Genomic DNA, 14,143 nt, shown 5'->3' on the forward strand with positions numbered 1-14,143 from the left:
GTGCCCCTTTTTGCCTAAAAGTTGTTACAAACAAAAGGAAAATTACCACAAGTCTTATATGCAAGGTTGGACCTTCCTTTAGCTCATTTTTCTTGACTATGCTCTGCTGAAACTGGGGTGCATCCTTTATGCCATCAAACACAGTAACTGTTCAAAAGTTCACTTCAGTGTTATTTATTTGTTGTTTTAATTTTTTTTTTAAATGTCATTCATTGACTTGAAGAATTTGAGGGTTGTAACCTTTGAATGATTTGGGTATCATCTTTTTGTATCCTCTCACCAGTGCTGTACTGCATCCATTTAACTCAATCCCTCTATTTGTACATAAGTACCATGGGGTGGTGCAATTCCTATCAGATAACTGTTCTTAGCAATGTTTCCTGCATCAGATAGGAATTTGCCTTGTTCATGCTGAAAGAGAAACAAGATTGTTAAAACCTGAATGTATATTCCATTAATATTACTGATATTCTATATTTAAGAGATGAGGAATTATGTACACTATTTATATTTGATGGATATTTATCCTCATCTTGTTTATTGTTAATGTTTCAGCTGATATACCCTCCAGCCTTCATCAGGTGTCTTGGGGAAATTTCGAATCTGGGTTTTCATTCCTAAGGTATTTTTCCAATGTTGCTGCTGTTGCTGTTGTTGTTGTTGTTGTTGTTGTTGCTGCTGCTGTTGTTGTTGTTCAGGTCACTGCCTGGAATCGAACTTAGAATCTTGGGGTTAGTAGCTCGCGCTCTTAACTACTACACCATATGTCCAGGTTCAAAAATTTCCCCAAGACACCTGATGAAGGCTGGAGGGTATATCAGCCGAAACGTTGTGTTAACAACAAACAAGATCAAGACAAATATCCGTCAAATGTAAATAATGCACATAATGAATATTACTGATGTTTTAAGATTGTCTCTACAAATTTTCGATACAAGTTAGAGCAAGAACTGAAAGTTATGATGTTTCGTATATGAATACGTCTAATGTAAACAATGTTTGTATTGTTTGTGTAGACATATTTGTAGACCAAATGTCATTAATTTTCAGCACTGACTCTTAAAGTCTATAGAAAATCTATAGAGAGAACTAAAAAGCGATTGAATCACTCGACAAACACAAAAAGTAGGGCATAGTATTGACTTAGAAACATTTAATGCACTTGGTGTCATTCTGGTATTCTTCTGATTGTTTGAGTCATTTGACTGCGGCCATGCTGGAGCACCGACTTTAGTCGAGCAAATTGACCCCAGGACTTATTCCTTGTAAGTCTAGTACTTATTGTATCGGTCACTTTTGCTGAACTGCTAAGTAACAGGGATGTAAACACACCAACTTCAGTTGTCAAGTGGTGGTGGCAGGGACAAACAGATACACAAATGTATACACACACACACACACACACACATATATACACACATATATATATATATATGTATATATATATATATATATATACATATATGTGTATGTATATATATATATATATATATATATATATATATATATATATATATGTGTGTGTGTGTGTGTGTATGTATGTGTCCCAGCTGGTGCAATCAATGGAACAGCTTGCTCATGAAATTAATGTGCAAGTGGCTGAGCACTCCACAGACACGTCTACCCTTAACCTAGTTCTCAGGGTGATTCAGCATGACACATAGTGTGACAAGGCTGACCCTTTGAATTACAGGTACCACTCATTTTTGCCAGCTGAGTGCACTGGAGCAACATGTAATAAAGTGTCTTGCTCAAGGACGCAACGCGCCGCCGGGAATTGAACTCATGACCTTACGATCGTGAACCGAATGCCCTAACCACTAAGCCACACGCTTTTACACACACACACACACACACACACACATACAAACACACATACACACACACACACATATATATATATATATATATATGACAGGCTTCTTTCAGTTTCCATCTACCAAATCCACTCACAAAGATTTGGTCAGCCTGAGGCTATAGTAGAAGACGCTTGCCCAAGGTGCCACGCAGTGAGACTGAACCTGGAACCATGTGGTTGGTAAACAAGCTACTTATCACACACAGCCACTCCTGCACCTCTTTTATGATTGCATAACAAAATAGAGATCAGTAACTGTGTGTGGCTTTAAAATGTCTATAATACGAGCAAAGTGAATAAGCCCTTATCACTGGCCTGTAATTATCTCACACCCAGAAACCTGCACCTGTGAGTATCACGAAAGCTAGAGATAGGAATGATAAACTCTCTTGCTCGTGCTATACAGTCACAAACTGTGTGTCGGTAGCCAGCTGGAAAAGATGTTTTCCTTGGGCAAAACAGTAGTAACATCATCCTGTGTAGGACTGCCACATTCTGTTAGCAAATAAAACTTTACTAAAATATGGTGTCCTACCAGCAATAAATATTACTGATGTTATCTTCTATTTGAGGCCTACTAAAGTTTCTTCACAAATATCTGACACACCCTGTATATGTGTGTGCGTTATATATATATATATATATGATTTATTTAGACAGCAATAAGCAAATGCGTACCAACAAGGAGAACTATAACTGTTATTAAATGAGACTGAGGGTGTTTCAAACACCTACATTGCTAGAAATAAGAGCTAAATGCTCTAATGCTGCAGTCAAAGCACACAATTGCATACATACATGCTGATAGGGACCATAATCATCGGAAAATCTGTGGTTGAGATATTCTTAGACTGATTGGTCAGTTTCGGCATCTCAAGGCGACTACCGTACCAGTAATTGTAGGATCTCTAGGAATGATAAAAAAAAGGTACTGAAACCTATTTGAAAATGATACCAGGCTTACCATCTCTACAGGAAGTGCAAAAAATCGTGTTAACTGGAATGACTCGTGTACTGAGAAGAGAATTATCGCTGTGAAAACAACATCCATTCATGAATTTATTTATTTAATTAGTTTTTTTTTAAACACATATTTTATCTGTGAATTTGTGTGTGTAAACTGGGAATGCATACAACGAGCTTCTCTGCCCTCGGTGTACGGAAAACACTCGGCGAGAAATGGAAGAAAATTTGAAGAAAGAAGGGAAAAAAGACAACATAATAATAATAATAATAATAATAATAATAATGATACTGCAGCTGTTGATACATTCATTAACCCTAATCAGTTTCTGATTAGAAAAAGTGCTTTTTTAATTAGAATTTTTTTGTTTTTGTTGCAAATGCTGAATATCAGCTGCTTTAAAACGGAAAGCTGAAAATCCTTTAAAAAGAGCAAAAATAAAATGAAAGTTTTTGAAGGAAGGTTTAAGGGTTAGACTAATCCACACTAAACTAAAATGCCATATGACCTTCCATTTTTTAAATTTCAAGGATGCTATTTGAGGGATATTTGGCTGTCATTTCTAAAAGGTTGACCAACCACCTACAGGACTCCTTTATTGGCTCAATGTTTTGAGATTTTGTAGCTTTGTCAACACTTTCAGTATTATATCGTAGCTGTGGCAGATACTGGTGTCACATAAATTGGCACCCATGCCAGAGGCATGTAAATTCACCCTGGTATCACGCAAATGGCACACAAGAGCACCCATTACACTTAGCAAAGGCATCGAGCCATTGAAAACCATGCCAAATCAGACTGGAGTCTGGTGCAGCCTTCCAACTTACCAGCACCAGTTAAACCGTCCAACCCATGCCAGCATGGACAACAGAGTTAAATCATGATGATGATAACTCTCCATGGCAATGGACCTGGTAGAATCCTTATTGTGCTGGACAAAATGCCGAGAGGAATCTCTTCTGATTTTATGTTCTGAGTTCAAATTCCACCGGGGTCGACATTACCTTCCATCCTTTACAGGTTGATAAAATAAGTACCAGTTGTGCACTGGGGTCGTAAAACCCTCACCAGAAATGACTACCCAAAACAGACCCATGGGTTGGAGAGTTATCGCCTGAGGTGTACAAGGGTGTCATCCACCAAGCCCAGGGAATCACCAACAAATGGTGGATGCAGTGACACACTGTAACAGGGCATAAACCTCTACTACTACTACTACTACTACTACTACTACTACTACTACTACTACTACCAGATACCAAGCAGGACAACTGACTGGAACTCTTAGCTTCCTTAGCTCTTTCGTTACTGTATTTATTTTTGAGATGCTCTGTATTTCTTTCAATTAATTTTAAATATAACAAACAATTTAGTAAAATAACTTAGTTATCATTAAGCTGGTGTTAGGAGCATAAATTGTGACTATGGTTTGGTGGAAGATTTTAATTCAAAACTTATGAAAACAAGACATTTGTACTACAGAGCCAGAGGTAGTTTCAGCCGGGTTGATATCAAAAGGGTTAAGAATCGTTTCTCTATTATATATTTTAACCCTTTTCTTACCATATTTCTATTGAGATGTTCTGTGTTTCTTTCCATTAATTTTAAATATAACAAAGAATTTAGTAAAATAACTCTGTTATCATGAAGCTAGTGTTAGGAACATAAATTGTGACTAAGGTTTAGTGGAAGATTTTAATTCAAAACTTATGAAAACAAGACATTTGTACTACAAAGCCAGAACCGGTTTCAGCCGGGTTGGTAACGAAAGGGTTAAAAACGATCAGTAAATACTATTGTACAGATTGCACACTTCAGCTGCCAGGCTGGAACAAAATATATATTTTTTTTATTGCCCACAGGGAGCTAAACATAGAGGGGACAAACAAGGACAGACAAAGGGTTTAAGTCGATTACATCGATCCCAGTGCGTAGCTGGTATTTATTTAATCGACCCCGAAGAGATGAAAGGCAAAGTCAACTTCGGCAGAGTTTGAACTCAGAATGTAACGGCAGACGAAATACAGCTAAGCATTTTGCCCAGCGTGCTAATGATTCTGCCAGCTCGCCGCTGGACAAAATATAAGGATGGCACACAAAGTGCCAAAATTGAAACCCCTTTGTGACTTTTGGCATTCTTTTACAAGGGGTTAATACACAAGGTTCACAGTGACATCACATTAGTTTAATTATTGTTGAAGGTAAACAAAATAATTAGACACACTTAATTGTTTAAAATGTCTTCTCTGAAAATCTCATTTACAGGAGGTTGGAAATATTGTTTACCATTTTACCTTTTACTTGTGTCAGTCATTGGACTGCAACCATGCTGGAGCACCACCTTGAAAGGTTTTAGCTGAACAGTTTGACCCCAGTACTATTCTTCTAAGTCTGGTAGTCCCTTTTGTTGGACCACTAAGTTACAAGGCCATAAACAAACCAACACCATTGGGAAGTGGTGGTGGTTGGGGAGAAAACCAAACACACACATACACATATTTGTCTACAACAGGCTTCCACACAGTTTCTTTTTACCAATTTCACTCACATGGCATTGGTTAACCTGGGACTATAGTAGAAGACACTTGCCCGAGGTGCCATGCAGTGGGACTGAACCCAGAACTGTGTGGCTGGAAAGCAAACTTCTTAACCTCACAACCATAGAATAATTTTTTTCTTTTTTCTTCGTCTTTTTTTCTTTTTGTTTTTGTTTGATTCCACATTTGGTTTAGTGACCTTTTGTTTTTTAAAATGCTTGTCTGTTGCTTTTGGCAGGAGGACCGCATCTCTGGAGTGACACAGTTGTATAATGTGGATGAAGACATCACACAATGCATCAACTCGCATGCCGTGTGCTTCACACACTACAGGTTTGATGATAACCCTTTGCCATCGACAGTGTTTTGTGTGGCTTCCAGGGATACACAAGACAAGGGTAAAGTAAGTAGACAAGAAAGCATTTAATTTAATCATCATCATCATCATCATCATTTCACGGCCAGAAGAAACTGGGAAGAAAGAAATAAAAGGAAGAAAAGAGAGAAAAAGAAAAAGAAGGAAACCAAGTAACAAGTGTGTGTGTGTGTGATCGGTTCACAAGTTTGTTGTGTGTGTGTGTGTGTGTGTGTGTGTGTGTGGATCTATATGGCTGGTTTCTTCCATTTAACTGTCTCCCACATTCATTCAGAAGACATTGGTCAACTTGGGACCGTACTAGAAGACTCCTGCCCAAGATGTCACACAGTGGAACTGAACCCAGAGCCATGTGATTGGGAAGCAAACTCCACCATAACCTGCTATTTTATACTTAATAACTTTTTTCTAATTTAGACACAAGAAGTTGATTACATAAACCCCCCACCCACTCAGGGCTCTACTGGCACATATTTTATTCACCCTGCACCAATGGATGAAAGGCAAAGTCAGTCACCCTTGGTGGCGTTTGAACCCAGAGCATAAAGAACCAGAAGAAATACTGCTGGGTATTTTGTGTGGCACAGTAATAACTCTTGCCAACTTGCCCCGTCGTCTGATACATAACGGTCAATAGCCGGGAACTGAAAATAGAATCAATGAAAATGTCAACACAGAAATAATTCTTTTGTATTCAAGTCTGTAATATTTCAGTCTCAGATTTAAGTCATTATCAGATACTCCAGGATTAGGTTTGCAATACTTGTGTGTGTGGTGACTTTTGGCCTACACGTGAACTGTCAAACAGTATTTAATACAAACTAAGGGACAAATATGCCACAAATGTTAAGTATAAGAGGAAGATTTCATAACATGATAATAATAATAATAATAATAATAATAATAATGATAATAAAGGAAGAAATATTCAAACATATTAACTCTGTCAGAAGTATAGTTTTTGTTTTATTTAACATAAATATTATCGTAGCTGTTTCCTGAGCTGTCTAGACTTGAGGATGTGGTGTGTAGGGTGTGTGTGTGTTTTGGGAGGGGGGGGGGCTTATATTGATTGATTTTTTTTTCCAGCTATGCTTTACAGAAAAGGAATTTATATATCATCATCATCATCATCATCGTTTACTGTCCGATTTCCATGCTGGCATGGGTTGCACGGTTTGACTGAGGACTGGTGAGCCAGAAGGCTGCACTAGGCTCCAATCTGATCTGGTAAAGTTTCTACAGCTGGATGCCCTTCCTAACACCAACCACTCCGAGAGTGTAGTGGGTGTTTTTTATGTGCCACCAGCACATATGCCAGTAAGGTGACACTATGTCTATATATAGGAGTAAATGTAATGACAAGCAAGTCGATTTGCACAGAATATTAAACACATTTAATGGTGCCATATTGGACTGGAGCCTGGTGCGGCCTCCTGGCTTGCCAGACCCCAGTCAAACCATCCAACCCATGCCAGCATGGAAAATGGACGTTAAACGATGATGATGATATATATTTACCTCAAAATATCGCATCAGATAATGTCATTTATAAATATGGTTTTGTCGTATATCTATCATGTTGCACACACATTTACGCAATTGTTTACAGGCAAAGTCAACAAGACAAACAGGAAATATTTGAGTTCCTTCCATCAATCATTTAACCAGATGCCATTCTCTCATGCTGTTTGGTGGGTACTCTAAATATACTTATAGACATACTTCAATATACACAAACCACTTAAGAACTGCAGTGATTGATCACCAAATCAGACAGCTGACCAAATCGTGAATAAACCGTCTTTTATCTTTTACATGTTTCAGTCATTAGACTACGGCCATACTGGGGCACTGCCTTGAGGAGCTGTTTTAGCTGAACAAATTGATGCCAGTATTTATTTCTGTTCTTAAGCCTGGTATTTATTATGTCAGTCTCTTTCACCAAACTGCAAAGTTATGGGGACATAAAATGAGTACCAGTCACGCATTGGGGAAGCAGAAATGTTTCCTTTTCAAGCTACGCTAGGCTCATGAGAGCCAGTTTCCATGGTGTATATATTCCTCACATGGACGGGACACCGACCCGTCGCAGGATTAGTCCATTTTGCCAGCTGAACGGACTGGAGCAACCAGAAATAAAGTGTCTTGCTCAATGACACAATGTGTCGCCCGGTCCAGGAATTGAAACCACAATCTTACGATCATGAGTCCAACACCTTAACCAGTAAGCTAAATACCTCCACAGTCAGGCATTGGGGTCAATGTAATGAACATAACCCCTTCCCCAAACTTGCAAGCTTTGTGCCAAAATTTAAAACAATAACAATAATAATAATAATAATAACGATAATTAATTAATCAGTTAATTAATTATAATGAAATGTATTTATCTATGGCAGCTACATTTTGTTTAAATTCTTGTCATACTATGTCTATTAGAAATGAAACTAGTTCTAGCAACACATGTTCAAGTACTTGTTAGACAACCTCTGCTGTGTCTATCGTTCCTCTTAGAAAAAAATGGTGAATACCAAGAACTACAGCATAAATCAGCTCAAAGTTTCAAAGAGCAAAAAATTAAAGGACAGAAAAGAAAATACCAAAATTAAGAACAACATTTGCAATGTTCTAACTTTAAATGTTTTCAACTAATTTCCCACTTTAAACTGACAGTTTTGCTAATTAAACATCTCAAATTGTTCCTACTTAATCCACACCAAAGGTTAAGATAATGAGAGTTAATTACCGAGTTATAATGATCAACCTAAGCATTATTTAACTAATTTTGACTCTAGTATTTCTAGAAATGCTAATCATTTAAAACTACATTGCTTTGAGAAAATTGTGCTAAATTAAAATTACATTTTAATTAAAAATGTAATATTTTTATCTCTGTATATCGTTTAAAAATTTCTTTTTTACTCGTTTCCGCCAATGGGCTGTGGCCATGCTGGGGCACCTCCTCGAAGGGTTTAGTTGAACAAATTGACCCTGTACTTATCTTTTAAGTCTCTTTCCTTGAATTGCTAGGTTACAGGGATATGAACAAACCAACACCAATTCTCAAACACATCATCACCATCCTCATCATCATTTAACATCTGTTTTTGATGCTGGCATGGGTTGGCTGGTTTGACAGGATCAGGTGAGTCACAGTGCTGTGCTGAGCCCCAGTGTCAACCCCAGCATGTTTTCTATGGCCGGATGCCTGGGCGGTGGTGGGAGAGTAGTTTTAGGGTTAGGGAGGGGCTTTACGCCAGATGCTGAGAAGCTAAGGTATGATAGAGTAGCAAGCACAGGTACCTTACTACGGAGGGGATATGTGGCTACCCCACGTTATATAAGGATGGACAGTGATAGCTGGGGAGAAGATGGAAGTAGTGGTGGGGGGGGCGCCAAAAAAGGGGTTATGGTCAGTGGATCAGGGAAGGGAAATATCTGGATGAAGAAGGGGTAAGGTGAGAAAGAAAGAAGTGAGTTCAGGGAGATGGGGGTAGATCAGAAGTTAGTGGGGATGATGTGCAAGGTGTAGAAGCAGTGGAGAGGGAGATGTGACAGTGAGGAGGGTAGATAAGGGTGTCTGCAGTGAGTGGGTCATGGTGGTGGATATGGGGAGGTGTTGAGAATGATTGCAGGTATATGAGGTGAGGTGATAAGATGGGGGTATGGCAGAGGAAAGAACTGTCTGAAGGCAAAGGAGGAGATGATCTGTGAGAAGAGAAGTGAGGGGGTAATGAGAAGGTTTTGGCCAGGATGGAGCTAACTGGTTGTTTACAACAAAATTAGGGGCAGAGGGTGTGGGGAAATACTTGGCAGGGCAGAATGAATTACAAGCCCTAAAGCTTCCTCATAGTTCACTCATAAGGCATTGGTTGGCCCTAGGGCTATAGTAGAAGATGCTTACTCAAAATGCTGCACAATGGGACTGAACCTGAAACCATGTGGTTACAAAGCAAGCTCTTTAACCACTCAGCCATGCTCATGTTTTTGTTTTTTTTTTCACTCATTTTATTTCTTTGTAATTTCTTATATTTGATTTTTTTTTTTTTTTTTCTCTTTTCCTTTGTATTTCTTCTTCTCCAGATCCACATAATAGAGCTGGGACCTTACAAACATGGCAATTTTGCTCCTCGGAACAGTTACACAGAAATTCAGTTTACAGATGATACAGAACGTTACGACTTCCCTATCTCCATACAGGTATGCAAATGGTCTTACATTTATTTATTCCACTTTTTTTTTTCTTTTCCTTTTTGTCAAGGCAGCAAGCTGTCAGAATCGTTAGCATGGCGGACAAAATGCTTAGTAACATTTAGTTCGTCTGTACATTCTGAGTTCAAATTCCGCTGAGGTCAACTTTGCCTTTCATCCTTTCGAGGCTAATAAATTAAGTCCCAGTTGTGTACTGAGGTCGATCTAATCAATTGGCTCCCTCCCCCAAAATCTCAGACTTTGTGCCTATAATAGAAAGGATTATTTATTCCTTTTTGTATTCCAGCCCAAATGCTGTGGCCATGCTGGGGCACTGCTATCTGACAATGAACATTGCCTCCCTAGCAGGGAATCTAACCCTAATCTCTCACATGACAGGCAAGAATATTTACCACTATACTACTGAGGACCAGTTATTTATTTCTGTTCACTTTTATGCCAGCAGCTCGTTATTTTTTTATTAATGAAACAGTATCTGTTAATTCAAGTCACTATACACTAGTGACCATATATAGTCATGAGTTCAAATCTTGTTAAAGGCTAATGTGTTGTGTGGAGGCACATGGCCTAGTCGTTAGAGCAGTGGACTCATGATTGATGGATTGTGGGTTCAAATCTCAGACCGAGTGATGTGTGTGTTTATGAGCGAAACACCTAAGCTGCACGCGACTCCGGCAGAAGGTAATGGCAAACATCTGCTGATTCTTTTGCCACAACTTTCCCTTGCTATTTCCTCCTGCATCTAGCCACTCACCTGTGATGGACCGTCATCCCGTCCAGGTGGGAAACCTATACGCCAACGAAACCGGGGCACCGGCCCTTATGAGCCAGGCATGGCTCAAGAAGGAACAAACAATAACATTCACCCAACTCATTTGACCATGAAAATAGGGAGTGTTAAACCAATGCCTAGATAGAGTGAATATTTCCCAAGAATATAGCGTTTCACTTCCAAATGACAGGCTTCCCAACACAAATCAAGAGCTTACAGTGGGAATAACTTATTGGTGTGATAACCATTGATAGTAAAAGATATAGCGTGAAGGCTGTATTAGTTAATGATAGAGTAAATGAGTTACTAATCCCAATGTAAACCGAACCAAGACCTACTTAAGTCTTTTTATTTCAATTATAGATTGCCGATCGCTAAACTTCTTTTAGTCTGCTTAGTTTTAAAGTCGCTACCAGATTGGATTGGCTTAAAGTCTAAAAAACTTATGTAAAAGGAAAACGGCCAAATTTTGAAGCGTTAAGAAATAGTCTTAAAAGAGTTGTCTCCCTTAGACGAGGGAAGCACTAAAAATAATAAATACGACTTTCTATGTAAAAGAGCGGGAAGAAATTATATACTCTTTGAGGAGGAGGTTGATCGCACAAGTAGTACCTATTTTATTGCCCCCCACCCACCAAAAAAAAAAAAATGAAAGGAAAAGTCGACTTTGGCAGAATTTGAACTCTGAGCATAAAGCGACAGGAGCAAGGTCACTTTGCCCTATGTGCTAATGATTCTGCCAGCTTACCAATGGTAGTGGTGGTGGTAGTAGTAGTAGTAGTAGTAGTAATAGTAAATATAATAATAATAATAATCTTTCCTACTCTACGTACAAAACCTGAAAGGGGGCGGGCTAGTCGATTAGATCGAACCCAGTACGCAACTGATACTTAATTTATCGACCCCGAAAGGATGAAAGGCAAAGTCGACCTCGGCGGAATTTGAACACAGAACATAAAGACAGACGAAATACCGCTAAGCATTTCACCCAGTGTGCTAGCGTTTCTGTCAGCTTGGGGCCTTATAATAATAATAATAACATTTTCTTTATTAATCACAAAAGGTTCGCAAAAGTATCTTGTTTTGATTTTCGTTCTCTCTGTGCACGTAACAATATCTTATTGAACGGGCTGACACAAGCGAATAATTTATTTGCTGATCTCCATAAACAAGAACCCAAGAACCCTGGGGTAGCTTTGTCTCTCAACGATCCCTTACTTCAGTGGATCGAGTGTAATCTAAGTCTATATTGTCTGAAAGGAGAAATTGTTCTCTGTAAACAAACTACAACACGGATTAGTCTATCCACATACAGACCTTCCAGGACTTATTTAGAATGAATATGTACATTATTGTGTGTGTGTGTAGTTGTTTTTCTTCAGTCTTAGGACTAATAAGGCTAACTACCTAGTTTCCATAGCTTATTATCACGAACATCATCATCATTATTTAATGCCCATTTTCCTTATTGGCGTGGGTTCGATGGCTTGATGGGAGCTGGCAAACAGGGGAGTTACACTCGGCTCCACTTGTTAGATTTGGCAGAGTTTCTTCCCTTCCTAATACCAACCACTTTACAAAGTGTACTGGGTGTTTTTTATGTGGCACCAGCACAGGTGCATTTCACATGGCATCAGCACAGGGGTGCTTTTTATGTGGCACGAACATGGGTACTGTATGTCCATCGTTTTCTAATATTGTAGGCTATGACTTGAGAGAAATTTGGTTGCTATATCTAGCAAGCTGAATAACCATGTAGAGGTTCACTTTTTGGCTCACATAAAGAATTGTTCAAGGTCAAATCGAAGCGTAGGTTCCCATCCCCCACAAATAATTATGATATTTCTGCAATTCAGATTCTTTACTTATTTATAAATAATAAAATGTTAACTTTTACACATTTAAAAACAGTATTTTTCTTCTTTACAATGCGGTTTCAACGGCACAGACCGAGTTGTTAGGATAAAAAAGAGTTTTAACTGGTTTTGGAAATTGTATTTAGAAAAGTTATCTCCCCTTACCAATAAAGTTAAGCAAAAAAAAACCCCAGAGACGTTCTCCTAACACCTTGGAGTTAATTAATATATTTATTTTTATTGTGTTACGTATATTTTTCCTTATTTGTATTGTGAAGGGTACACTTTTACTTGTTTCAGTTATTTGCCTGTGGCCATGCTGGAGCACCGCCTTTAGTCGAGCAAATCGACCCCAGGACTTATTCTTTGGAAGCCTCGTACTTATTCTATCGGACTCTTTTGCCGAACCGCTAATGTTACGGGGATGTAAACACACCAGCATCAGTTGTCAAGCGATGCCGGCGGGACAAACATATGCACACACATACATATGTACATATATACGATGGGCTTCTTCCAGTTTCCGTCTACCAAATCCACTCACAAGGCTTTGGTCGGCCCGAGGCTATAGTAGAAGATATTTGTCCAAGGTGCCACGCAGTGGGACTGAACCCAGAACCTTGTGGTTGGTAAGCAAGCTACCTACCACACAGCCACTCCTATTTGTATTTCTAGGCTTGCTTACCTTCTGGCACTGCTCGATGGTAATGAAAGGCTTCTAATGACTGTCTGCTCAGTAATATGGTTGTCTTGTCTTCACAGTTTACTACACACCAGAGACAGCATCCAGTAAGGCCACAGCATTGTCCCTACTCCACTGATGACCTTCAAAAATAGAAATAATAATAATAATAATAATAATCCTTTCTACTAAAGCCACAAGGCCTGAAATTTTGGTGGCAAGGATCTAGTTGATTACACTAACTCCAGTGTTTCACTGGTACTTGATATTCGACTCTGAAAGGATAAGTTGACATCGACCGCTAAGCATTTCGCCCGTTATACTAAGGATTCTGCCAGCACACTGCCTTTACATGATAATAATGAGCTTATTGTGTACAGTGCTGAGGTGCACTGCAGTTTGGAAAGATTTCGTTTTGGCTATTTTCCTTTTTTCCATACTGTTTTACTTCAATTTTTATTCACACACACATTATGATGCTTAGAAACCTAATAAAAATGTACAAAATGTTTGCTTCAGGTCAGTGAAGAATATGGCCTTCTCTACATGGTGACCAAATATGGTTACCTCTACCTGTGCGACATGGAAACTGCAGCTTGTCTTTGTGTCACCAGAGTATCAATTGACATTGTCTTCACTTCGACGCTCAACAGCATCTCTCAAGGAATCTTGGGGGTCACGCGGACAGGAAGGGTAAAGTTAACATTTCTTTCTTTCTTCTTTTTCCATTCGCTTTTGTTCATTGATTTGTTGGTTGGTTGGTTGGGCCCTATCTTGCCCAGGATATTAATTGTCTGGAAACCGTTCAGTGACGTGCAACCAAGAGAAAACCCTCCATCAGGCATTTGCCATATTCTGAATGCCTTACTCCCCTGGGTATGGA

General features: G+C 38.9%; 1 protein-coding gene and 1 long non-coding RNA gene across 4 annotated transcripts in view; one reads left to right on the forward strand and one right to left on the reverse strand.

Moving 5' to 3' along the window:
* LOC106882360 (clathrin heavy chain) overlaps window positions 1-14,143 on the forward strand; it is a 150,829-nt gene that overhangs the window by 122,383 nt on the left and 14,303 nt on the right. Inside the window, exons 6-8 of the mRNA XM_052968621.2 lie at window positions 5,598-5,762; window positions 9,822-9,938; window positions 13,780-13,953. Of these exons, the coding sequence (XP_052824581.1) occupies window positions 5,598-5,762; window positions 9,822-9,938; window positions 13,780-13,953 (456 nt within the window). The remainder of the gene's footprint in view (window positions 1-5,597; window positions 5,763-9,821; window positions 9,939-13,779; window positions 13,954-14,143) is intronic.
* LOC149135357 (uncharacterized) overlaps window positions 1-14,143 on the reverse strand; it is an 86,532-nt gene that overhangs the window by 95 nt on the left and 72,294 nt on the right. For 2 of the 3 annotated variants that reach the window (XR_016242382.1, XR_016242380.1), the window contains one exon: window positions 1-411. This exon is cut by the window's left edge and continues 95 nt beyond it. This is a non-coding gene — a long non-coding RNA (uncharacterized LOC149135357). Of the gene's footprint in view, window positions 412-13,263; window positions 13,404-14,143 lie in introns of all 3 variants that reach the window. The other variant, XR_016242383.1, reaches the window with a different exon arrangement.

Source organism: Octopus bimaculoides, chromosome 6, assembly GCF_046866305.1.
Source record: "Octopus bimaculoides isolate indiv1 chromosome 6, ASM4686630v1, whole genome shotgun sequence".
NCBI lineage: Eukaryota > Metazoa > Mollusca > Cephalopoda > Octopoda > Octopodidae > Octopus > Octopus bimaculoides.